The sequence below is a fragment of the Beta vulgaris genome, chromosome 4 (genome assembly GCF_026745355.1).
Source record: "Beta vulgaris subsp. vulgaris cultivar EL10 chromosome 4, EL10.2, whole genome shotgun sequence".
Lineage (NCBI taxonomy): Eukaryota > Viridiplantae > Streptophyta > Magnoliopsida > Caryophyllales > Amaranthaceae > Beta > Beta vulgaris.
Window position 1 is genome coordinate 18,750,900 of NC_079205.1, and position 26,612 is coordinate 18,777,511.

The 26,612-nt window shown below is 34.2% G+C and overlaps 1 protein-coding gene across 1 annotated transcript; it reads right to left on the bottom strand.

Annotated features, from left to right (window-relative positions):
- Positions 1-105: 105 nt before the first annotated feature.
- On the bottom strand, positions 106-13,214 carry LOC104891298 (T-complex protein 1 subunit eta). The gene is made up of 13 exons (XM_010676972.4): positions 12,809-13,214; positions 11,071-11,196; positions 10,753-10,956; positions 8,265-8,434; positions 8,050-8,185; positions 2,432-2,548; positions 2,228-2,347; positions 2,046-2,144; positions 1,877-1,966; positions 1,387-1,474; positions 1,187-1,275; positions 985-1,059; positions 106-633 (listed from the first exon to the last, which is right to left on the bottom strand). Exons 1-13 carry the CDS (start codon positions 13,082-13,084, stop codon positions 532-534), a joined length of 1,692 nt encoding a protein of 563 aa, XP_010675274.2. The 5' UTR covers positions 13,085-13,214; the 3' UTR covers positions 106-531.
- Between the last annotated feature and the right edge of the window lie 13,398 nt (positions 13,215-26,612).

Here is a 26,612-nt window from a genome sequence, read left to right on the forward strand (position 1 = left end):
TTCTTAAACCCCACGCTTTCAAGCTATACATGCTCCAACCAATATTCGATATGACCAACCCAAATCGTACCCGATGTTCCAACCCCAATGTACATGCAAAAGTGATTAGGATAATATAGCCTTTTCATATTTTTTTTTCTTCGTTAAATATCCAATGTTGCAGTACATAAAAGAGTGATCCGAATATGGCATATCAACTAATCCCCTACACATCAACCAAAATTTTTAAACAAATTCTCCATCAAAACCCTAAAATTATATTCGAATCAAACAAAAAAAAAAATAGAATCTACTTGTGGCACAAACTAGAAGCACAATACACATAGCAAGACAGGGCTTCATTAACTCGAACCAACTCGAACCCACTGTGTCTGAAGCACAGATTGTCAAGCGTATACGTACTTTTCTGTTCAGTAAGATACGCTCGACAGATATAGCCCTTCCAGATAACTTGACATGCCACAAAAAGGATAGCATCACACCAAAACTTTAACAGATTCCTACAACACTGCAAGATCTGCTAGATTATGCTCATCGCCTTCTCATTCCCCGCCCACGACCACGGAATGCACCTCCTCCTCGTCCTCTACCTCCCATGGCACTTGCGGCAGCATCTCCTTGAGCACTTTCTGACTGCAGTACCGCAAAAAAAAAAAAAAAAAACAAATTCACCAAATAATGTCACACAATTCAATGGATACTAGAATTGCATATATTTTGCCTCTTCAGTTGGAAATATACTAATCTCCAGCTAATTATATCAGCCAATCACTACACTGATATTATAAGCAAGAACTGCATCTAAGAACAAACAATCACTGTTTTTTCACCTCTTGATCAGAACAATACAGAAGTGGAGTGAAGTAAACAGATACTCTAGGGTTGGAAATAATGTTAAGAGCTGGAAATTTTAACGAGATATGTTCAATATAATTTATTCAAGAGAACTTCAATATAAAAGTAGACAACATTGATTTCTTTTACCTTGGGATTTTTCACGGTCTCGTCAACACTTAAGACAAGACAGGCTGCCTCTGTTGCCGCATTTATTGCATTAATCTGGAATAAAGAGAAAACAGCCAAATTAAAACCAAAGAAAAAAAAAATTGCTACAAATACAAGCACAAACTACCATAATAATAATAGTACAAGCACAAACTGCAATAATAATAATAATAATACATACTTTTACAACTGCTGGTTCCCAAACAAAATTGGCAAATGAATCAGATATGCCTACAGTGTTGATGTCCACCCCGTAATTAGCACCCTCACCTACGAATAAGACAATAAAAATCAAGTATTGTTGAATAGTTTAGCAATTCTAAGCATTCTAAAATACAACATATTTAAGCCATTGGATAAAGGAAAAGAAGCCAACAGTACCAGAGGGAAGTGCATGCTTCTGTCTCAATTTGTTCAGCACGTCAGTTGCATCAAATCCAGCATTGTCACAAAGCTGTCTTGGGATAACCTGTTACACAAAGGAGCATTGCATGTAAATAGAGAGATAATCCAAGGATTAAGGTATATCCGTATATGCGATCAATTGAAAACAAGGACAACCAGCTATAGAGTTGCAAAAGGTTAAGAAGATGGGAAAAGTTTGCACCTATCTTTTCTTTTCTTATTTTTTTACCAAAAAGGGTAAAAGTAATACACATCCTAGAAGTCGATGGAAAAGGCAAGCCATATCTATCACAGTATAAGAATGAACGTGTGAAGAACAAGGCATAAATGGACTGCAATTTCCTTACAACAGGCCATGGCTCCATGTTCTTTAAAAACATCTTTTCAGGGGAAAAATTAGATCATTAATGAAGGCCAAGGGAACTTTAGGACGACCTTGAGGACAGAAACAAAAATCAGGACCAACCTCCAACGCTTTGGCATAAGAGTTTATGAACAGCTGAGATTTTCCTGCTATAGTCCTCGCATGCTGTCTTAAGTGACGACTTACTTCCATCTGAAAATCAGAGCATATTAGCACATAAATATACATCATAAATTGAAACAAAAAAAATTACTCAAATTACATCACATACATCTATGGCTCCCCCACCAGCAACAACAGTAGAGTTCTTAACAGCTCTTCTAACTATCATAATAGCATCATGCAGGCTGCGCTCCGCTTCTTCAATGAACTGAATGACAGCATGAAATTATATCACACAAATATGATAAGAAAGTATGATTCTAATAACCTAATAAGCAGGCAATTACGAACCTGATCAGCTCCACCACGAAGAACAATAGTGGCTGTATGCCCAGTTGGACATCCACTGAAAATATTGAACCTCTCATTTCCAACTTGCTTCTCCTCAAATACCTCACATGTTCCAAGAACCTTTTGAAAATCCAAAACTACTCAGAATACAGGCGAAGTAAATCAGATCTCATATGATAATGGCAGCAATCAAACTAATCATACCTCATCAATTATGTTGTTGACTGATGTTTGGACGGTTCCACCAGTTGCAGCAGCAACACGCTGCAGATCTTCTTCAGCAACACGACCAGCGCAAAAGATATCTCTATCAGCAAAATACTGCAAAGAAGGAGAACTCAGCATGGTTGTAAACTAAGATTCAAGTTTGTGAATTAGAAGCGTAAAACTACAAGATCACTTGTATAATACTTAACCACGCATTACAAGACATTTTATGTTGCATTGAACTATGGGCACACATGATATAAAATAGATGGAGAAAATGGCAACTACAGAAAAATAGTAAATACATAGATACAGCAGAAATGCTGACACTAAATTCACAAACACACAGTAGGATTATCTTATTTGGTAACGTTATACATTAAGATAACTCGTGGGTAAAAGAGTCCAAAAGGCAAAGGGGAGGAGAAGGCAAGACCACATTTTGCAAAGACACTACAGCCAGATCCAGAACAGATAACACAAACAAGAAACAAAATTGATCGCGCCAAAATAATATATGGTAAACCTCAAAAAACTAGTCACTAGGCATACAAATGTAAATCCAAAGAGAAGAAGATGACAGAAAGAAGCATCATAAAGTGTGATCATCCAATCTCCATAGCAAAAGAGTAGCTCAAGAAACTTGTCTGCTTCAAGGAGAAGACAATAATTGAAGACAGGGAAGGCCCACAGACCTACAGAAGCTGTAAAATCATACGAAAATGGCAGACAATAGCACTAAACAAAACAAGACACACAAATCGCAACAAATGCAAGAAAGAGAAAGAAAACCAAATAATATTTTGGTGATTTCTTCTTTTGCTCCATGCTGCTCAAGACAGGTTTACACATGACATTTATCAGTAAGAGTTGCCAAAACATAAATCTATCTAGAAAATTAAAATTACAAGTCAAAATATAAAAGAGCGAAGCTATGCTATATGGAACATCACTAAAGAAAGAATCCTATACTTCCTCCGTTTCTTTTTAGATGTTACACTTTCTATTTTAGGAAATTTTAAATTAGATGTTACATTTTTATTTTGGGTAATAACTTCTCTCTATCTCTCTCCTATCACATGTTCACATGGGACCCTTTTGTTTTTCATTCTCTCTATCTCTCTCCTCTCCAAAAATTACTTAGGAGTCCGTGATTTGAAAAGTGTAACATCTAACAAAAAACAGAGGAAGTATATAATAATAAGAATGTAAACAGACGAACACACACCATAACAAAAACAAGGAAGATGGACTGGGAAATGCAGCTTATGGATGGGTCTTACTTGAAAACCAACTTGAGAAAGCGAGAGGGAGCAAGGCAATTGAAGCTAGTTCGGCTACACAAGCTGAAGCATGCGAAGAAATCAGTAATTTCCAAATTAGAAACTTGGATATTTGGTCAGACTCAAAGCAACTGGCTAAAGGTGTCAGGGAACCCCAGAGTGCAATATCCTCAATTCAAACTATTATCAAAGATATACTAGGGCTTGGAAGGAATTATGATTCCATTAGCATTTTAAATGTAGGGAGAGCCAAACTAGAAAAAGCACACATTCTTGCTGGTAGAGCAAAAATAAGTGCAGATTTAGGTTGTAACTTTTATTTTGTTGTTTTTCTATCTATCCTACTGCCAAAAAAAACATCAAAAACCACCCACAAGGCTAAAATTTAACCAGAATTTATCTGCAGAATTCCAGATGTACACAACCCCAGCCCTACAAGTCATAGACGATTAAGCACACTAATTTCAATCGATTGCATCCAATTTTTTTCAGCAAGAGAAATTTCTGTAGAAGTATGAAACGAAGTAGAAATGAAAGTAGCACATAATAATAATTAATTCTCCAAATCATGAAGAACAGCAACTTCTTAATGAAATTTTCTATAAAATAAATCAGTAACAAAAGACAAAAATAGTATGTCGCTAGTATAAAAAACAGCAAAACTAACAAATCAACAGTGACTAATTATGCAATGGAAAAGAGAACTGAAACAGGAAATATAATAGCACAAAGCTGAAGCATACACCGTCAACCAGGGAAAAAAAACGCGGTCGCGGTCGCGTTCGCGGGAACGATCGCGTTGTCGCGGGAACGGCTTGTAACGGCGAAATAGAACGTTTCGCGGCCGACGCGGCGTGAATTTTTTTTTAAAATTCACATTAATATGTTTTAACCTTATTTGCATTTTTTTAGTTTATGAAGCATTATTAAAACATAATATAATCAAATCTAATAGAATATCATGTTTCCTCAACTATATAATTAAATCATAAAAAAAAAATTGGCCAATGTTTGAAAAGAACGGATGTAACGGGGATAAAATCGTTCTAACGCGGTGAGTTCGCGTTACGGAACGAACAACGCGGCGAGAAGTACGTGAATTTTATTATGGCGTTCCGTAACGGGATTTCGCGGAACGGCAAATCCAAAATCCGTTACAGAACGGCCGTTCTGTAACGGAACGGGAGAGTTTTAATTCCATGCCGTCAACTTCATGCTATCCAACAGATAAGATAACAGGTATCACAAGATAAGGGGGGAGGAAAGCATAAGGGGCAAAAACTCAGCGCCCGCAAACCTCTCCTGACAGGAAAATTAGAATGTCATACTTGTGATCAAGTACATGAACCCTAGCACGACACTATTTCCTACTCGGAAGGTCGTATATTTTCCAAGCTCTATGTGAGGCAAGTCTTGTCTTGACATTATCCTATCTTAAATCTACCTCTTCACTTAAAACCCATTAAGAAGAGAATCATATTACCCAAATCCCATGCCTCACAAGCCAAACCATCTAAATCTTGACTATCACATCTTACTGCCACATTATGGCTTATCTGTTATCCCTTTGTTCACAATTTTCTCTCACCAAGTACTATTAGCACTTCTAAGGAATCATGTTCATATCGCCCACGACCAGCTTCTAAACTTAGTTCTCCAGGCTGGCTATAATACTACCCTAAAAAGTAAGTGGTTTGATAGATACATTATGGATTTTCTCATAGACTTATAAGACAGTTTATTAGCATATAGACTCCAGAGAGTATTTAAGCACCCACTACCTTGCATGATACTTTTCTATGTTTATTTCCAGTTAAAATGTTTTGAGTTTGGCTCTATTCACATATATTACTTTGACAATCTATTGCATGCTCAAAAAAAAAAGTCATGTAGGGTCTTGCTATATTCGTTTCAATATAATTTGCAAGATATAAACTGTTCGTAATTTTCACTATTGACAAATAAAGATAAATTTCAAAATTATGCATTAGCAAGCGTGACAAAAGAAATAGTTCAGCCAAAAAGAAACGAAGTAGATCATAACATATACACACTATTAAAGGTGCAATATACAATATCATGATCAATCTCACCATTACCAAGCACAACTGACCTCAAGAATTATATGCTATTTCCGGAAACAGCACACATCCCAAAATCACATTTCAAAACTCCCTCTTATTTTACCTCCGTTGAGACCCTATAACTTTAAGGCATCTCTCCATGGTTCTATTTTTTTTTTTTAAAAGTCATCTCTTATTAAAACCGCGACAGCGGTCATTAACAAATACCATGCACCATGGCATGTTCAAATAGATCGTCTTCATCTAGATTGCAGAGACACACAGACAGAGACGGAAGGAGAACATAATTGGGGATGGGGACTAAAACAGGTGGTTAGATACATTAGAATATGAGTGCAGCAATGGGGAAGAACTTTTTTTAAAAGATAGAAGTATTGGAGAAAATAATACAATCTGCAAAAATCATATAATATGACTAATATCAATAACAATAATAATAATTGAAAAAGGGGTGTCTTATTTTCCCATAAAGACCAACAAGCCAAGTAAATAATTACTCCCTCCCCCCGAAATTTATGGCCACAACTTTCTTTTGTGGCCGGCCCGAGATTTTTGCTACATACCCTTTTTGGCTATCTTTCTCTGAAATTGAGCCCTACACGTACTCACCCACTTCTTTCTATACTTCTCCACTTTTCTAAAATTTGTGCCAAAATAATTTGTGACAGCTAATTTAGGACGACGAGAGTACATGAACTCTCAAAGTAGCTATCAAAACAGAAAAGTGAAATACTCAAGCACGTACTTGGGCTTGACATATTCAAGCTCAAATCATCATGCAGCTGAACTTGAACCACTTTAGTGTTCAGTGATCACTATCAAAACAGGAATGCAATAAGTAGAGCTCATAGAGTTCGAAACAAAAAAGGAATTTCATTTGCAGTACCAAAGAGTGAAAGCAATGTAAATAGTTGGCATTCAAAGTCACCCCAAGGGTAGCAGGATTTGATGAATCCATAAGCAACATATAATTATATTATAATATATATATATATATATATATATATATATATATATAGAAGTGAGTTCATATGAGAATGCATACTTATATGAGAAATGGGAATGAATTTTACACGCTATAACTCTTATGAATAAGTGATGTAATTCTAATGAAAAAGTGATGTAACTCCAAAAACAAAATATTTGAAAAAAAAAATTCAAAAAAAAACAATTTTTTTTTGAATTCAAAATTTTTTAGAGGAATATAACTCTAATGAATAAGTGTTGTAACTCTAAACCAATCGTGTGGTTGAGATTCATTCTCATTTTTCATGTAAGGAGCATTCTCATGTGATCTTGCCCCTATATATATATATATATATATATATAGGAATTAGATCTTGTGAAAACCACTCCTAGGCTGAAAACTGAAAACAGATGACCTAACCTAACCATTTCCGCACCACCCCAGAATTCACCTCTTCCTGCGACACCATCTTCTCCGATCTCCAATCCCTAACTCAACAAACTTCCCACAACAACATCTTCGCCTACCAACTTATCTCCAACGCTTCTATCCGCCTCCACACCTCCCTCCTAAATTCTCTCTCCTCCCCTATCCTCAAAACGTGACGTCCTTCACCGCCCTCACGCGCGCAAGTCGACGGCGCGTATCAATCACTTCGAAAGAGTTTTTCGGCGGAAGGAACGCTAAGTTCCGATGAGTTTGATGTAGTTTTGTTTGCGGATGCTGTTGTTTCGAATGCGTCGAGATTTATGGCGAGTAGTGTTTGTGTTGGAGTTGCGGGGATTGGTGGAGTTGGAATGGCAGCCAGAGTTGGGGGTGGTTTGATTGGGTCTGTTATTGGTGTTTATGCTCTTGGGGTTGCTAACTTGCTAGTTCTGTTTATGTTAACTTGGGTTAGGTTAGGGAATTGTGTTTGAAAACAGATGTACGATTAAAAGTTACCCTTATAATATTAAAAGTTACCCTTATAATACTCACATAATAAAGTTATCCTAAACGAACTAAAAGTTACCCTTATCATATATAAAGTTGCCCTTGAAATATATAAAGTTATCCTTAATATAATGAAGTTACCCTAAAACAGGCAAAAGTTACCCCTAAAGTATATAAAGTTACCTTAAAAATGGTAAAAGTTACCCCGTTTTCAGTTTTCAGATTAAGAGCTGTTTTCAGTGGATCCTACCCCTATATATATATATATATATATATATATATATATATATATATATTTATATATATAATATGGATAAGTTATAAGAAAAAACATGTTCAAGTCATTACCTGTGTTCCCAAGTCCCCAATTGCCAACCGTGAAAGAACAATTTTAGCACCAGTCTGCACACATTTCTCCAATTTATCATAGATTATATTCCATTCAGCATCAACAATCGACTGATACTGGGATGGATCTGAAAGCCTGCAGCAGAGAAGGGTTAACACATAAGACTAGCAAATACATATAATATGTCATCGGACTATTTATCCAGCACATCTACCTTATCTCTGCATTTTCTTTCTCAGATTTCAGTTCCAATTCAATGTTCAAAAGGAGTATCTTAGGTTGCAGAAACATCTTAGGTTGTTGCTCAAAACCAGCATAAGAGAATGTCTTCTTAAAAGCTACACCATTGACGAGAAATGAGTCTCGCATATTGCCTCCTGGTACCTACAACAAAAGCCAACCAGATTAACCCTGTCTCACTATCAAGGATTCCATGAATTATCCAAAAATCTTTTGGGCAACAAAAAGGGAGCAGATACATAAACGTATTTACATATGGCTTAGTGTGTGGATTGTGCGTGGAAGGAGAGGAAGAGAAAGCCAGGTCCTACCAGCAAATACATCTTCCCTACAGAAGTTCTTCCTAAAGCAAGAAAAGCAGAGTACTAACAAGAACATCCAAGAGAAAGGAGGGAGAAAGTCAGGTCCTACCAACAAATACATGTTCCCTACCAAAGTTCTTCCTAAAGAAAGAAAAGAAGTAGGATACTAAGAAGAACATGCAAGAGAAAGGGGTGAGAAAGTCAGGTCCTACCAGAATATACATGTTCCCTACAGAAGTTCTTCCTAAAGCAAGAAAAGAAGTAGGGTACTAAGAAGGACATGCAGGTCAATTAACTTTCTGCTAAGCTCCACAAGGCTTTGTTTTAAAACGCATTAGTCGCACTAAGGCGCAAGATGCAAGGCAAAGGCGTGCGCACCCCATATGCGATAATAGATTATGGAATAGATTTTATACTTAAAACAATAATAATTAGAAAACATAAGCTGCTATACTTAAAAAATATATATAAGTTACTGCTTATGTATTTATAGAAATTAACTCCTCTAAAAATATAATAAAAAGCTGCAAGTGTTTATTCGGAGAAAAACAATCTGACAGAGAAAAGAGGGGGGAAAAAAGGAGACTGAGGACAACAGAACAGAAGAATAAAAAGGAGAGAAGGTTAAGAAAAATAGAAAAAAGAATGTGACTACTTCTCACTCTTGGAAGTGGGTCACATGTCGAAGAAAGTGAAGGGGAAGAAAAGATTGAAGAAAGAGAGTGAAAGGAGACCAGACCGAAGAGAGAGGAGAGAACAACTCACCTAGGAAGCTTCATCAGCGAAGAAAGCCGGCAGATCTGGTGCCAGCCACCATCGGCCACTTCAATCATACCCGGTTATAAACAATTTCCCAGATGCTTCTCATTTTGCAAATTAGGGCTTTGAATTTGGGGTTAGATTGAAGTAATTTCATGCAGTTAATTAAAGAATGGGTACGAATTATTTTGAATTATTTTTTGTTTTTTTCATGTTTAATTCTCAGATCTCTGCTTTCTTCGCTTCTTAACAAAAGGCTGACTGGCCATTTCCTCAGCTAGGGATTTTGCTACCTTTCCTATCATTGCCTTTCTCTAAAATGTTTTCTTTGTGAGCCTCATGAAAATGGCCACTCCTATTCTGAACCAGAACAGGTCAAATCCATATAAATTGTGGCCAGAGAAACAGCTAGATTGTAGGAAACATGAAGAAAAGATGGAGCACAGTGACACAACTAAACAATATCACAACTGTAGATCAGCGAAGATTAAGGACGGTCCAACAAAATTCCAAATCCTGATTCACAATGTAGTATAGATAGATTCCCCAAAAGGCAAGGCATAGTTTACACCTCAAACAGCACACCTCTTAACTTCCAAGCCTTGTCAAATTAGAAATACAAAGCCATCTGCTTAGCCAACTGTTCCTAATTCCAGCTTTACATATTTTGTGACTTATCATGCTCCACAAGTAGGAGAAGACCAAATTTTGTTACCATACCATTCCCCAATTTCATGGATAGAAAATCATCCTGAAACACCATAATCTCAAAAGGTCATTACTATGGAAATAAGGACCACTACATAATATTAGAATTGAGCATATCTTAAGAAATGAAGTCAAGTGAGCTATAATGTTGGGAACAGAATCAGGTGGTTAAGCAACTGGGTAGTGTTTCCAGTTCGACAAGGCTTTGAAGTTGAAAGCATAATATGAGCAGTAGACCTTCATCACCTCATATTACTTAGGTCTATCAAACTTCCTCCAAATGCCTTTACAAATTTTTCTAGTCTGCTAGACACTTTACTCTCTTAATGCCAAAAGTAACTCCAGCAAAATAACTGATTAGATTGACAAAATTGTGCAGTGAAAGTATCACTTTGTACAAGAAAAATTGGAATGTCTACAGTAACAGAGAAGGAAGAAAAGATCGGTGCAGCTATTATCTTATTGTACATACTATAATCCTGTTCAAGATAATTTGATTAGTTTTTGACACAAATGCAACAGCTGACACTCCAGGAGGGAAGAGAAACAATGAAGGAATGACTAACTTGTATCTATAACTCAGCAGATAGATAAGAGGAAATACAGCTGTACAAGGCTCAGGAGACCGGAGTAAAATAAAATCATACATCTCTAGTCAAAATTATCCATAACTCAACCTATAGAGACAATTACCTTTTTAATTCCAATCATGCTCAACCTGTCATCAATTCCAACAGCAAGAACCGCATCAACAACCATTTGTGCAAAGAAATCTTTTTCTCCACCTATAAGCTTTGAGCTGAGTGTTGTTGCTGCACACTTGGCTAATAAGCTTTTCTTTTCTTCCAAACTATGTCCTTCAATGCTGGTAGCCAAGTCTTTAACCTTCTCGATAGCCTGCATGTACATCCAATTTCCAGTTACAAGGAATAATAAAGGTCATATTTGTCATCTAACAATACGAAAAAAATGATAAAATAATAACAATCATGCATAACTGTGAAATAATACCAAATGGGCAGCAATTCGATAACTTCGGATCAAATTTTGTGGATGGACTCCATCTTCAATAAAAGGCTTTGCCTCCTTCAAAAATTCACCAGCTAGTATAACAACTGTTGTGGTACCATCACCCACCTGCACGTTACACGTGATACAAGTACATAAATTCTCCAATTTCTGAATATCCTATATAATATCCAATCATTTGACCAATATATGGAAAAAGGATTCCACGAATTTAGGTGGTTGTGAAATTGCAATGACCAAAAAAATGAAAAATAGTACATAGAATTTGCAAATTCACTTCCAGACAGATATATATTATATATAGAATGAATCAAACAGACAGAAGCAAAACATTTCTAATAGTGAATCATTCCAAACCAAACCCAGAGATCAATTATTCATTAAACTAACCAAAAAAATCAAGCAATCGTAACAAACTACATCAGGCGGAAATAGAAAATTTTCCAACTATATTCCAGTATTGAAGCATTAACAAAATAAATAATAACAAACTAGAATCAGAAAAACATGAACAAATTTCATTTCAGCTACTTCAACGAGTTAAAACAACTCAAAATCAAAGCACAAGCACTAACTCTTCTATCAAGTGTTGTATGCTCCTGGAAACCTAATTTCTTCTCATAGTTTCTATCGCCCTCCATCCAAGTCATCTTCGGCCTCCTTGACTTCTAAAATCTATCCCAACCTTCTACTAACCTAACCACTGCATCCTCTAAACGGTGTCGCACATGCCCAAATGACTAATCAGTTCTCTCTTACTCTCGATGTCCACAACTCTAGCCTCATTCAACATTAACGAAATAAACAATACATGAACTTAAATCTGAAAAACATGAATAAATTTTATTTCAACTTCTTCAAATCTTCAACGACTCAAACAAGCTCAAAATCACAACACAACCACTAAACCTAGCTCAATCAACTTCAATTAGTGAATTGCACTGTATTTAAACTAGAACATTTCCCAAGCTTCCACTATCCTGACTGGTGCATCCTCTAAATGACATCTCACATGCCCAAACAACAATACCCTCATTCAAGCATTATCAAAACGAATAACTCATGAACTTAAAACGGAAAAAAAAGAAAACACAAAAAAAAGTTCACTTTCACTACTTTAACAAGTTAAACAAGCTCAAAGTCACAACTCACAACACAACCACCAAATCTAGTTCAATCAACTTCATTTAGTAAACTGCAACATATTCCAACTCGAACATTTTCCAACCTTTCACTATCCAATCAGGTGCAACCTTTTAACGGCGCCTCACATGCCCAAAGAACCATAACCAGTTCCCTCTTATCTTACTCTCAATGTCTACAACTCCAACCCTCATTCAAGCATTAACAAAGTAAACAAGACTAAAATCAAAAGAATCCGAATATCTTTCATTTCAACTACTTAAAATCACAACACAACCATAAATCTAGTTCAATCAACTCCAATTACTAAATTCCACCAAGAACATTACGCAGCCTCCACTATCTCGACCGGTGTATCCTCTAAACGACGTCTCACATGCCCAAATGACCATATCCTCATCCAAACATCAACAAAAGTTTATATATATATAAACTTAAATAAAAAAGGGCGACCACATCTCATTTCAAATACTTGAAAGACCTAAGCAAGCTTAAAAACCACTAAATCTATCTAAAACAGCTTCAATTAACTAACATTTCTCAAAAATAAAAATCTCAAAAAAAAAAGGTAGGTTACCTCAGAATCTTGAGAACGGGCGATATCGACGAGAATCTTAGCAGCGGGATGAATAATATCAAGGAGCTTCATAATAGTAGCGCCATCATTAGAAATGGTGGTGTTACCTTTATCGTCATGAATAAGCTTGTCCATTCCTCGAGGACCTAGAGTTGTACGCACGACATCGGCGATGGCAGAGCAAGCATTAATGTTGCTGATTAGTTGAGCTTTTCCTTGAGATGTGTCTGTGCCTTCTTTTAGAAGGATGATCTGTGGCTGCATCATCGCCGACATTGTTAGGTTTTCGCGCAGAGAGAGGGGAGAGATGAAGAGGAAGTAGAGGAAAGAAGAAGGAGAAGAGAGTGTGAGTCTGGAGGTTTTTCAAAGTGAGATGGTTCTAGATGTGCGGGATGGGTTTGTAAAGTGGAGTTAGTAAAGCCCGAATAGATGTTCCGGTCCAAGATTCAAATCACGAAAAGTGAAAGGATATAGCTTTTAATACTCCCTCTGTTTTATAATATTAGTTTTTTATACACGCGATGCGTGCGTCGATTGATTAGGTTAATTCTTAATATATTTGATCAAAATATAATTATAGAAGTGTGATTTATACTTATTGTTATATAAATTACTGTAATCTGTAAAGTTTTTAGAAATTGAGATAAACATTTAGATGTTAAAGTTTTGTAGTTAAATTAAATTTGTAATTTTGTTTATTGAGTAACCATTTTTCTAATTATGTCAAGCTACTTTGTTAATGCTTATTTAGTTTATTGTTGGAATTTTTGACCCATCTTTAAATTAGAAAATGATATAATTGTATAAAATCTGAATATCCAATTAAGGGCCTGTTCTCCCCAGCTTATTTTCAGTTCAGTTAGTCAGAATTTCAGTTCAGTTGAATTAGTTCTTAGATCAGTTCAGTTCATTGGTCAGTTCAGCTCTTGACAATACTTTTACTCTCACATATCACTATTCATTTCAGTTCAGTTCAATTCAGTTCAGATCAGTTCAGTTCAGTTCAATTTAGTTCAGTTCAGTTCAGTTCAGTTCAGCTGTTTTATGCCGAAGAGAACAGGCCCTAAGTATATATATTTAGCTAAGGATAAAAAAGACATTTTATTGGGAGACACCATAATTCCCCTCTTAACTTATATAATAGAGATAATTCTTGTTTCTATTTTGAGATTCAAACTTTAAAAATTTTAATTAAGTATTTTCATTTGTATAAAAAAAACATACTCATGTGAGATCTTGTTAGATTCGCCTCAATGTATACATTCATAATATCAATTTTTTTATATTTTTTACTAATATAGAATAGAAGATATTGTAGGTCAAACGTACGTGTTGGAGACTGTGCAGAAAGAATTTGGGATGGAGGGAGTATAACTTAGTGTTTGATTAACCATGTTGGTGGATTTTCGTATTTAGCCTACTTGCACACGAAGCAATCTTATAGTGTTTCATTCCATCGTTTAAGTTGGTGATAGGTGTTGATTCCACTTTTCCCCTCATCCTTAACTGTGGGAGTTAAAGAGTCTTTTAAATCATCTTGATCCCTCTTTAATGAATTCTCCATGTTTTTCAGTTCTTTTTCGGCAATTCAATAAGTTATGGCCGCTCTCGATTTACGGTCTTTATGCTACTACTATTATGTTGTGATGTGAGCGATTCAAATACAAATTGGCTTTCTCTTTCCCAATCATTCTGGGTGGAACTTGTATGCAACACTTGTTAAAGGTTTATAACTCTTTTTTTTTTATCTGAATCTTAAGGACAAGACTTTACCCTATTTCTGAACCCTCTGTGAAACTCTACCCTGCCAGCATTTTCTTTTTTTTAAAGGGGTCGCAAAAATGTTCCCACCAGCCATCAACAGTCTTTCTCCATATTTTGACTGAACGGGTCGATTTTCTCTGTTTCTTTCTACCTAAACTTTCAATTGCGATTGTAGTTTCAAACACCATACATTAGCAATCCATAAACATACCAAAAAAAAAAAAAAAGAATAGTCTCGTCTTTTAAATTTTTTGGCTTTTATAATTATCGTATGTGTCAGATGAGATATTTTATTTATTTAAATGTTCGTAGTAGTCGTTTGTGTCAGATGAGACAATCCATCTCATCATTTTATTTTTATGTAGAAATATGTCATGATTATTAGATATATTATTTGAAATTATGTTCGTAATTCGAATATATTAAAGAAATAGGCTTATAGTACCATTCAATCTCTCAATGTTATGCTACGCAATAAATTACACATATATTATAGAGATTAACATATAAATCCAATAATATCCACCTATAATACATTATAATAAACATTTGTTTATCAAATTGAAACAAGTTGCAAATGATCAAAGTAGACTATAATAGAATAATATTAGTGCCTCTAGCGCTTTTTAATGTTAGTATTGATGTTAATATGTCGTCGCACACATCGCGTGTATATGAGGCTAGTATTAAATAATGTAAGTGTGATTCCATGCAAGCACCAATTAACAAGCACAAACAGCCTAACAAGCATTTTTTTAATAAATATATATGGCAAGGATTTTGCATCATGAAATTAAGGGAAGATTAATAAGGAAGGTTTCAGCTGCCTAAACACATATTTGTATATTTTACTCTATAAAAAATCTGTCCAAATATGAACAATATTAGAGCTTGAAGAAGCTTAGAAGACAATTAATCTGTGTAATTGTTAACTCATTAGTTATTGTAGCAGACATGTAATTGATTTAGGGGTCGAATCTTACTATTAGGATTAACTTCTGGGAGTACAATCCTTAATTAGCCTTCTTGATAGACATTTTGAAATACATTTGTAAAGAGTATTGCATAAATTGATAGGTCGAAAATGAGCTGCTTCCCAAGGGTTTTCATTTTTTTGCAACATGACTAGAAGGGTATTATTCCATTCTTTAAGAATATAACCTAAATTGAAGAAGGATCTTACCCCTAAGATAATATCTTTACCCATAATGTGCCAATGGTGCTTGAAGAGTTCTATTATGACCCCATTTGGCCCTAGTGATTTATTATCCCTTATAGAGAGCATAACTTCTTCAATTTCATCGTCTGTATAGTCTTTGGTCAATGGAAATTTGAGGTGAATCCAGCTCCCTCAAACCATGTCTGCTTCACCATGCCTATAAATGTCATCTTCATTATTGTATATAAAGCATAATTATCTCTATTATATAAGGGAAGGGGAGCAATGGTGTCCTCTTTTGAAATGCCTATTTTGCCCCTTTTTCCATTCTAAATTACAATTTCACTTACAAATCAAAGGGGACTTCAAACAAAAATACCAAAAATATAATTATAACAATCACTCACAAGTCAACTAAAATCATAAAATTGCATAATTTACGTTATGCAAATCACTAAAATGAGGAAACTTTATAAAAACTTAAAAATTCACTTACAAACTACTCCCTCCGTCCTCTATTAGTTTACCCCTTTCTTTGAGGTACATTTGCCGAGATACTAATTTGAACATTAATATCTCTAATTTTCGATAAGCAAAAATTACAAAGTTGATATTTGGATAATACACATTGAGACGAATCCAACAAGATTATCTCACATGACAATATTTTTCCTTAAATACAAATTACAAAAGATAGTCAAAGTCATGTATGTGAATAGTGTCAAAAGTCAAAAGGGGTAAACTAAGAAAAGACGGAGGGAGTACAACCTATGAAAAAATTGACTTGAAATCAAAGTATCCACTTTCTTTACAATTTATGAAAAACTATACTTAATTCAAAAATCAACTAAAAAAATTATAATATTAGAAATCATAAATAAATTCAATAAAATTTCTATTTTGTTCATAGAATTTAACTTTGAAAACTAAAACAAAAAACAAAAAGAATGGTGAAAGACTTAAGTGACGAAAACTAAACCAATCAAACTTTGCAACTAAAAACAATTATACTTTGTATGTCTAATGTTCAAATTTTGACTCTTATGCCGAACAAAATCGAGTTTCTGTTTCGATTAAAATTCAAGCACGCATCGCGTGCAAAAAATTCTAGTTTCTAAATAACAGAAGGAATTGTTGAGGGATTCTCAATCCAAACTCCCTGATCATTCTTAATCATAGTAATCTCATTCTTATTACTTATTTCTTTCATTTTTGAGAAGAGAATTTTCGAAGGTCCATCACCAAGGCTAGTCCACATATCTTTCATCCTTTGTTACCAATAGTTGTTTCTAAGTTGTAGATTAGGTTTAATATCATGCAAGGTTGTCAAGTACTTAAGTCCTTTGTCAACATCTGAAATTTGTTGCCTAAGACTACTAAGTTTTTCATAAAGTTCATGCCAATTTATACCCTTAAACTTCCTATGGCCTAAACACCAATGTTGTAAATGTGTTCTCCAACACACCAAGCCGTTTTGAAACATAAAACATTTTTGACCCAATTACAATCATATGCCAATCATGATTAATAATTTGTTGCACTTGGAGCAGGTCAATACACCATTTTCCACTTGGAAGGTCTTTTTAATTTATTCCTTTGATGGTTTATACAAGTACTATATATAATTAAAGCATATTCAGAAAACATAATAGGTTCATGGAGGAGCTTGTGTGAAAGAAATAACTCCTTTAAATCTGAAGTTGTATAAGCTCTATCCAAACATTCAAGTTTAAGATTAGGACCAAGTTGGTTATTTTAATATGTATATAAGTAGGTCCTATGAAAGGAACCTCCATGAGAGGGAGAACAAAACGCCAACGAAGGAAGGAGTCCCAACCCCTAATATCTGGGGATACACCTAGTTTCTCTTGAGCAAGTTCAAACCAATTAAAATCCCCCAAAACTAGGCAATGTGGCAGGTTATGCAGAAGATCATAAAGAGAATTCCAAACTTGAGATTTATCCTCAACACAAGGAGCACCATAAACAAAACACACATGTCATGTCTTTCCATTAGGTCTGACAATCTTACACAAAATTACATTTTTAGAGGAGAAAATACAAAATAATTTGTTATTATGAGACCAATTTGGAACTAGTAAATCCCAACTATTACCACCATCATCAAAACCTAACACAAAATTGGGGGTTGAGGATCTAAACAAGGTACTTGCCCTGTCGAATGAAGTTCTGGTGTCAATTAAAAATAACAAAAAGGAGTGGTGATAATTTATGACCCAAGACACATAAACAAATGCAAGATATTGATCATCATTTAGGCCCCTTGCATTCCAGCTGTAAGTCTGTAACATGCCAACCTCTATACCTGGGGGAGAAAGAGAAAGCACCATTAAAACTTGGACCTTCATATCATCATTGCCGATATAGTTGCATTTACTAAATGATGCCAAATCCAATTTCGCCTTTTTTCTTCAACTGATTTATGTGTCAAGCGAGTGTCTCTTATTAGCAATCTTAGATGTGATTTCTTCTCCAACTTCTACTTCAATCCAAAGCCATCGAAGGATCAGTATCATTTTTAGGTCATAAGTGCAACTTGTTTTTGTCTTTCAACCAAAGATCAAACACGCCTTTGCTCTTCCAATTAGCCCATTTTATTTTTCTCCTTCTTAAAGCCAAATCCATTTCAATGAAGTAAGGATGATCATTCCGAATAGATCCTCCCTTAGATTGACAATGAAATAGGCCTATTGAATGAAGCCTTTCCTAGGCCATGTTATCGAAGTGGCAGATCGTTGTTATATCAGTAGTGGCGAAGAGGTTTGCGGGGGAGTTTAGAGGATCATGTTTTGGAGATGGAGTAGCTTGCGAGTTTTTGTAAGGAGAGAAATGGGATGACAGAAAGTGTTGAAAAGGTTGAGGGTGAACCATAGAAGCATTTGAGAAAGAGTCTACAATCCTGCGTAACTGAAGCTGAGCTTGATTCAGACATGGGGAATAATACTGCCAAGATGTATCTGGTAATTTGATGGTGTTGCAGAAGATGGTGTGATACTCACATGTGTAATCACCTGATATTGGTTTGTGTTTACTTGAGTGGACCTAGGTATAAGAGGAGCATGAAATATGTCTTCCAAAAGACCAGAAGTCCCATGATCAGTGTAATTGTTGACATTATCTACAACTAAAGCGGCTTGAGAGGGAGCCTAATTGTTCACATTAGCCTATTTAGGGGGTGTTTGGTTGGGGTATTTTTAATGGAATGGAATGGAATGACATCCATTCCATTGTTTGGTTGGGAATATTTAGGATGGAGTCTCGTATCCAAGGGTATCTATCTCCACCCCATCCCCCTAAAATCCCAATCTCCCCTCACCCTTAAGTTTCTAACTCCATTCCCTTCAAGTTTCAAACCCTAATTTGTGTGGAAAGGAGAGAGAGGTTAAACCTTAGACAAGAGAAGCCAGCCGTCACCAACCACCACCGACCGGCGACCACCTTATTTGCAAAAGGTATGTCATCTTATCATCCCCAATTTCTTGCCCTCCGAACTTTGTCCCTTTCTCTTGATTTGTTCTTCATTATTTTTTTTTTGTAAATTGTTATGTATATTATCTGCCTCCTTGTGAAGCATCAAAAGACCTTTGCCTGCTTTTAGTATTTTAGATCTTTAAAAGGGCATAATTGTTCATTAATATTTCCCGTGTTCTGGGTAAAGTAGACATATTTGTTGTTTTTACTTTATTGGATTTTTATTAAATTGAAACAAAAACTAGACAAAAAAATCAGAAAAAATAGTTTAAATTGTCTTGATTCTCATGGAAATAGGGTTTTAAAGTAGTATTATCTTATCTGTTAAAGCAATTATACATTTTTCTAATTAAACCAATATAATCTTTTTTTATTTGCACTATTTGTTGATTACAATGAACTGCCTAAGTGGAGAAGAAAAGAAAAATTAATAAGCCATTGTGATTTCAATGAAATTATTGAATACTGCTAAGTTTTGCACTATTGATTTTTCTTTGTTCATGTTTAACTTAGGGTGACACTAAATATGGGAGTTGGAAAATGAGGCGACCGTTTCATGGTGTTGTAAGTGATTTGAAAATATCACTTTATGGAGAAGTAAGGAAGCTGCTGAACAACAATCAGGCTCTGGAATGCAAGTTGTGATATTCGAAGCAACTGATCGTGATGACATATCGTAATGATATATAAACATATAATATATATATATATATATAAACTGGATGCAGAATCCATTCCAAAAGTGAACCAAACAGTAGAAATGGACATTGAATCCATTACAGGATTGAACCAAATAATTTGAAACTGGTATGAGGTTCTGGATTCATACCACCCTGGTATGGACATCCATACCATTCAATTCCAGTTCAGTGAACCAAATAGGCCCTTAATGATTCCTAACATTTCAAACAAAGTTGGTCTACCATGATTTGATGGAGATGAAGCTGAACTATCATTTGCATGTAAATCCTGAATTCCACATGAGGATCAGTAGAAAACCCAAAATCTCACCCTGGTGGCTGCCTTATTAGCTCATCCATTCGCAAATCTTGTGCTAACGGTGAAAAATTAGGGTATGGATCTATATTTTCTTGATCCTCTCCCCCAATCTTCCTCACCTGAGTAAAAAATTTCCTCCTCGGGATATGGAGGATTTGATGTATTTCCATATGAGTCTGGATACGAGTTTTCCTCATCAATAGAATTAAGAAGACGTCTTTTTAGAAGAGGATCATCATCCTTAATAAGTTAATATAGATTGACTCTAGTGTTCCTGTGACGAAATCTATCCGGAAGCCTTAGATAAAATTAGTGTAATAAGATAGATTCATAGGACCATATAAGACCCTAGATTGCGGAGTTTCCATTCTATAACTCGTAACCTTAACCTCCAGTGTTCCTCATAGTCAGATAGAGAACATGCAAGAGTATAATGCCCAACGTAACCACTTTTTTTGCAAAAATGAAACACCCCTTCATACCGAAAATGGACCCGACTAACTTGAGAATTAAGAAGAGGAATGAAACAACTTGGAACTAATGGCTTGGACAAATCTACAATCATTTTGGCTCTGAATTCTGGATTTTTCGGAAAATTATCATCTTGTTCCTCCATTTCTTCCACGAACCCAACATGACGTAGAGCTTGCATGACTTATGCATTTGATAAATAACCCAATAATGGGAGCTCATAAACTCGTACCAATAATCTCGCTGAGTTGGAATTAATCATTTATGGAATAAAGGACCAGTGACATCGGAGGAACGTGATAATTATACAATCGATGATAGTATAGTGTGTTGTTGAAGCAAGGATTCAAGATATGCCATTTGAGAAAAGTCATATTGTAGTACAATCCAGTTCGCTGAACTGAACTATCCCCTCTCTTTAACTATTGGGTGTTGATCAAACCCTAAACCAGATGCAAATGAGGAGGTTGTGGGCCAAAGAACATGCCAATTGCGGATATATTCCAATTTCTACCCAAATTTCTTCAGCATTTTGTGGGGGAGCATTTAATGCACCTATCATGAAGTTTCAAAAATCATTATTGTGTTGCATGTTTAAGTTGGGTGGTTGACAAGCCAAATTGAAGGACTAATATGGTTGAAGAGATTTGAAGTTATTGAAGAGAATTAGATAGCAAAACCATAGTTACTTTAGGGGAGGCATTTCTTCACGAAATTGCCAAGTGGAGGAAGTTATGTGGATTATGGTTTGCATGCACCCCAATTGTTGAGCCTATACCTAGTACTCTAGTCCTATTAATGTAGTACTATTTCCTAGAGATGAAAATGAAAGTGAGTGGAGAAGATAGATAGTTGGCGTGCTTATACCTAGAGATCTCTGACGCGTGACTATGAGATTTTAATAGGTTTTTGCATGGGGAAATACCAATATTTTGGTTGAAGACTCACTTTAGTGAGAGTGACTCTCGACTTAGAGAGAGAATTATTGTTAAAGTGATAGTGGTGCGTTTTGGTGGTGGCAAGGTGAGTGATTACATAATTTGAGGTTATTGAGGATATGATAAAGTAACTTTAATCTATCTTATATTGTTAGCTTATTGTGGTACCTGATTTTTGACTGTCTTAATTAACGGTATGAATCCCACAAAAATCTCCTATTGGACTATGTTAGAAAACTATTAATATCTTAATAGGGACACACTTATTTAATAAATTATTTTAAAATCAATTTCAAGAAATATCATTTAAAACGATGATGACTTCATATGGATAAGACTTTTTTGAAAAATAGGTCTTTTATGCCATGAGATAGGGTTCGACGTTTAGGTTAAGAGGTGCGAACGTCTAGAACTCGTCTTCTTCCGTTCTACAAAATGGGCTCTTACTAAATGCGTTAATTTCCATTTTAAAGTAATCGTGGCTATTCAGAAAAAAAGAAAATCACATAATTTGCACATATACACATCAATCATTTTTATTTTTGAGGGCCAATATATCATTTATACATGGTAGGTTTAAGCACCGAAGTTGCACTATGTACCAATCATTGTGGGTTTGGAAATTGGAATCCACTCATGGATTAAAACCATCGTAGTTTGATCTATGTCTCACCCTAAATAGCCGATTCCATTAGGGATGAAAAGGAAAGAGAGGAAAATATATTATGATTAACTCACCTTTACAATCAAACAAATCTATTAGACATGAGGTAATCACTCCAACTAGTGATTAGAATGGAATTCAAATAATCACTCTCATTAGTGATTGAAATAAAGGATTAAGATAACTACCTTAATTAGTGATTAGAAATGAGATAATCACTTTAATTAGTGATAGAAATGGGATTAAGATAATCACTCTTATTAGTGATTAATAGGATATGTTAAAGTAATCATCCTAATTAGTGATTAAATACGGCTTAAGATAATCACCCTAATTAGTGATTAATGGGAAATGTTAATGTAATCACCCAAATTAGTGATTAATCAAGGTTTAAGATAATCACCTTAATTAGTGATTAAACTTCAAGGAAGGTTTAGGTAATCACCCTAATTAGGGATTAACCAAAGTTTAAGATAATCACCCTAATTAGTGATTAATTATGATGAAAGGTTAAGGTAATCACCCAAATTAGTGATTAACCAAGGTTTAAGATAATCACCCTAATTAGTGATTAAAAATGATGAAAGTTTAAGGTAACCACGCAAACTAATGATTAACCAAGGTTTAAGATAATCACCTTACTTAGTGATTAAATTTTAAAGAAGGTTAACGTAATCAACCTAATTAGTGATTAACTAAGGTTTAAGATAATCATAATAATTAGTGATTGAATATGAAGAAAGTAATCACCTTAATTAGTGATTGAAATGGGAGTTGAAATAAACATATTAATTAATGATTAAACTTAAGATCTTTTAGAAGAGGTCTTAATAAATAAGATTTGCTTCCTAATTGAAGGCTTTTGGATAGATGAGAAATAATCTTAATTGAAGATTATTGAGTCATTTTTAGCAAGATAATCAATTTGAGATGAAATTTGGAGATTGTGTTTTACTATCGTAAATTGGCCATTTAAAGTGAGACATGTGAAATGACCTAAAATCAATTAGGAGATCATAATTACCTTTCTTATTATGTCAAATTACATAATTGATCCGTTTGAAGATTATGGAGAACAATTTTGAAAATGTAAGATGGATCATCATACAATATAACTTTGTTAGATTTGCAATTTTTCCTTTTAATTTGAGATTGAGTCATTTTATTCATATACTATGATATATTGGGTCTAACATGCAATATTTGTAACATTGGTTGTTTATTTTATTCAAAAAAGAATTGTGGAATTATTTATGAAAATTATGCATATACATCTCCATATCTTCCATTAATTGAGTGATGTAATAACTATTTACAAAGAAACTATTATTACAACAAAATATATAAATTTTATGATCTATACAAATCTTCAATCTTAATCTTCACCATGATGTTCCTTGATTTTCATCTCCTTGAATGTGATTTGAAATTCATGTTCACTTGTAAACTTGTGAAATTAAAGATTAATTAACTTCTTTAATTTGATTTTTATATGATGATTTTTATTGATTTTTATTTACTCAATAAAAAAGAGTCATTTTAAGAGAAACTTAAAATTTAATGACTACTAATTAACATTTTCGTGTAAAGAGAAAACATTTTTTTATGAAACTTGAGTTAATCAATTTATTTTATTTTCCATATTGCACTTTTATTCTTGTATTGACTTAGAAAATTCATAAAATTCTGTACAGAGCATGAAATCGAGTATGTGATACACCTATGGATAGTTTAGTGAGTTCTTTATGTTGTGTAAATATTACAAGATTTTATTAACAACTCGAATTATGGTAAACTTTATACTAAAATCGGTCAAAACATGACCCTTATCCAATTTGTTCTTTGAAATCCAACTTATTGAACTTAGTTTGAAGTAAATTTTGGTATGAACATTCTAGAAACATTGAAGGACTAGACTAGAAATGTTCACTTGAATTGAACATTTTTAAGATCCTTTTTTCTTGACTGAAGATAAAATCAATTTTCTGAAATTTAGTGATTTGCATGATCGATTTTGTAAAAATGAGATAAAATTGTATAAAATTCATATGAACATGATTTTTATGTTTTTGGAAAGAAACTGATGTCTAATTTAAATTTAATGTTTTTAGTTTTATCTAAATGAGTTTAGTTTTAACTTTATTGAAAGAACAAGCTTATGTGGTTTTAGACAAAATCAGTTTTCACAATAATTTTGTATGATTTTAATCAACTGTACGAAATTAAATCTTGAACTTCATGAAAAATATATTAGATCCTATAAACTATTTATATAATACATTCGAAAAATGAAATGAAATACTAAATTGAAATTGATTATTATTACAAAATCATATTTTCTTTTTTTATGGAGATGTTTATGCACAACTCTACTTGAATTTTTTGTGAAAACATGTTTTTTACGATGAACAACAACTTGATTAAGAATAATTAAATAAACACATTATTTCCTAAAAGTCTCCCCATTAGAGTTGACTATTCTAGGTGGGGTGATTTAAGGTTGGAAACAATTAGTACTTCCACATATCCAAATCACTCCAAAGATTAAAAAAATGATAAGAGAAAACAAAGAGAAGGTTAGTATATGATCAAGAAGATAATTAAGAAAATTAACAAGAGCTTAATTTTACCTTGCTAACTCAATGATGCACTTCCTTTGCAAAATTTTCTAATTTTTTTTTTTTTTTGTGATTTTCTTAGTTTCTAAGTGAGTTCTAAGTTTACTTAATTACTAACTAAATCGCTTTTTTTGTGTTTTTATTTGATGAAATTCTTTACTTACTTACTATAAGTTTTGCTTTTTTTTTTAACGAGAATTTTCTTTAAGAAAAAAGAGAAATGAGAGTAGTAGTGAAATTATGAGAAATTAAGTTGTTGTGTTTTTGAGTTGTGTGGTTAATGAAAACAATGGAGGGCATTTCCACCCTTTCTAAAAGTGGCAATGTAGACATAATCGCGTCTCCACATTTAAGGATCCAATGATGAAACATACCGCGATATTAGTTGGCGCGATCCTACGAAAGAGCAGTCTCAAGAACCACTCCAAAATTGTGTTTCAAAATGATATTCTTAAAGCCCAATTGATTGTTCACGATGATTAATTGTATTTTAAACCCACAAAATGTTTTTAAGTTTAAAATACCAATCAAATATTTATTTTTTTAAAATATATTTTTCATAGACATTTTTATTATCTTTGATAAATAAATCAGATCTTTAATCCGCAAAGATCAATCTCCGAAAAATTAGTAATAAAAAAGGTATCTTCTGAAGACGTGTAGAATCAAAAACGAATATTCCAGAATAAGTGCCGGATGCGGGGAACTGTGCTTAGCGTGCCACGTGCGTCCAACACATTGTGCATATCACGTCAGGCGCGCCAATGAGCGTCTCACACATGGATTTATGACTTACACAGAATCCTACGTTTGATGCACAAGTCCTATATGAGACACAACTTTCCTTTCTATCTTTTCAAAAACACGTTTGCACGTGTGCATTTTACATTGGGCTGGCTGCGTCAGTCGCACATTTTGTTGTGCACCTAATGCATGACAGTGCGCCTGCCACGTAGGACTGCGCTTGGCGCTGGGCTTGCGTGAGGCGTACACCTCTCTTTGCCTATAAATACTCCTGATTTCTCGAATCAAACGACGACTTTTCATCATTATTTTACGATTACGAAAATCCTTACCAATACTTACGAATACACTACGACTCTGAAAACACTCCAATACTTTTAATATTTTCAATCACTGCGTTCCTGGTTCCATGATTGCTCTGTCTAAAGATCGTGTTACTCTTCAATCTAAACCGTTAAGGTATAATCATGAGGATCCTTGAATAAATTCTCTATTTTTATATTGCAGTTACTAACGATTTTCTTTCCTAATTTAAATCTTCAATATAAAATCGCTCTAATGTATATTCTAAATCTTTTTCTTTCTTTATATATTATATGCCTGCCTGATCATTCTATGCATCATACTATATGATTATCCTCCTTTAATAATTTTATCACCCACATGTTATTTTTGCTAATTAAAGACCATTTTTATTTAGAGTTTCCTAGATGATATATTTCCTATTTACTAGCTGATTATATTTAGTAAAAATGTAAAGATATTCTATTTGTTATAGAATATCGATATTTAATTTCTTATAGAATATCAATTGGTCGATATTGGATAGGCTCCTTATCCTAGTTGTTCAAGGATATAAATATATGGGTCTTATGAGGGTGCATTCTTTTCACCTGAATAACCCTTATATGAACTGAAACTGAATAAACTAAATGGACCTAATCGAGCCTGATTG

Excerpts from the sequence above, each read along its gene's own strand:
- LOC104891298 (XM_010676972.4), bottom strand. The coding sequence starts at position 13,084 with ATGTCGGCGATGATGCAGCCACAGATCATCCTTCTAAAAGAAGGCACA. Across the intron at positions 11,197-12,808 it reads CCCGTTCTCAAGATTCTGAG|GTGGGTGATGGTACCACAAC; the intron begins GTAACCTACCTT and ends TGTAACGTGCAG. Across the intron at positions 2,145-2,227 it reads TTCGTGGTGGAGCTGATCAG|TTCATTGAAGAAGCGGAGCG; the intron begins GTTCGTAATTGC and ends GCTGTCATTCAG.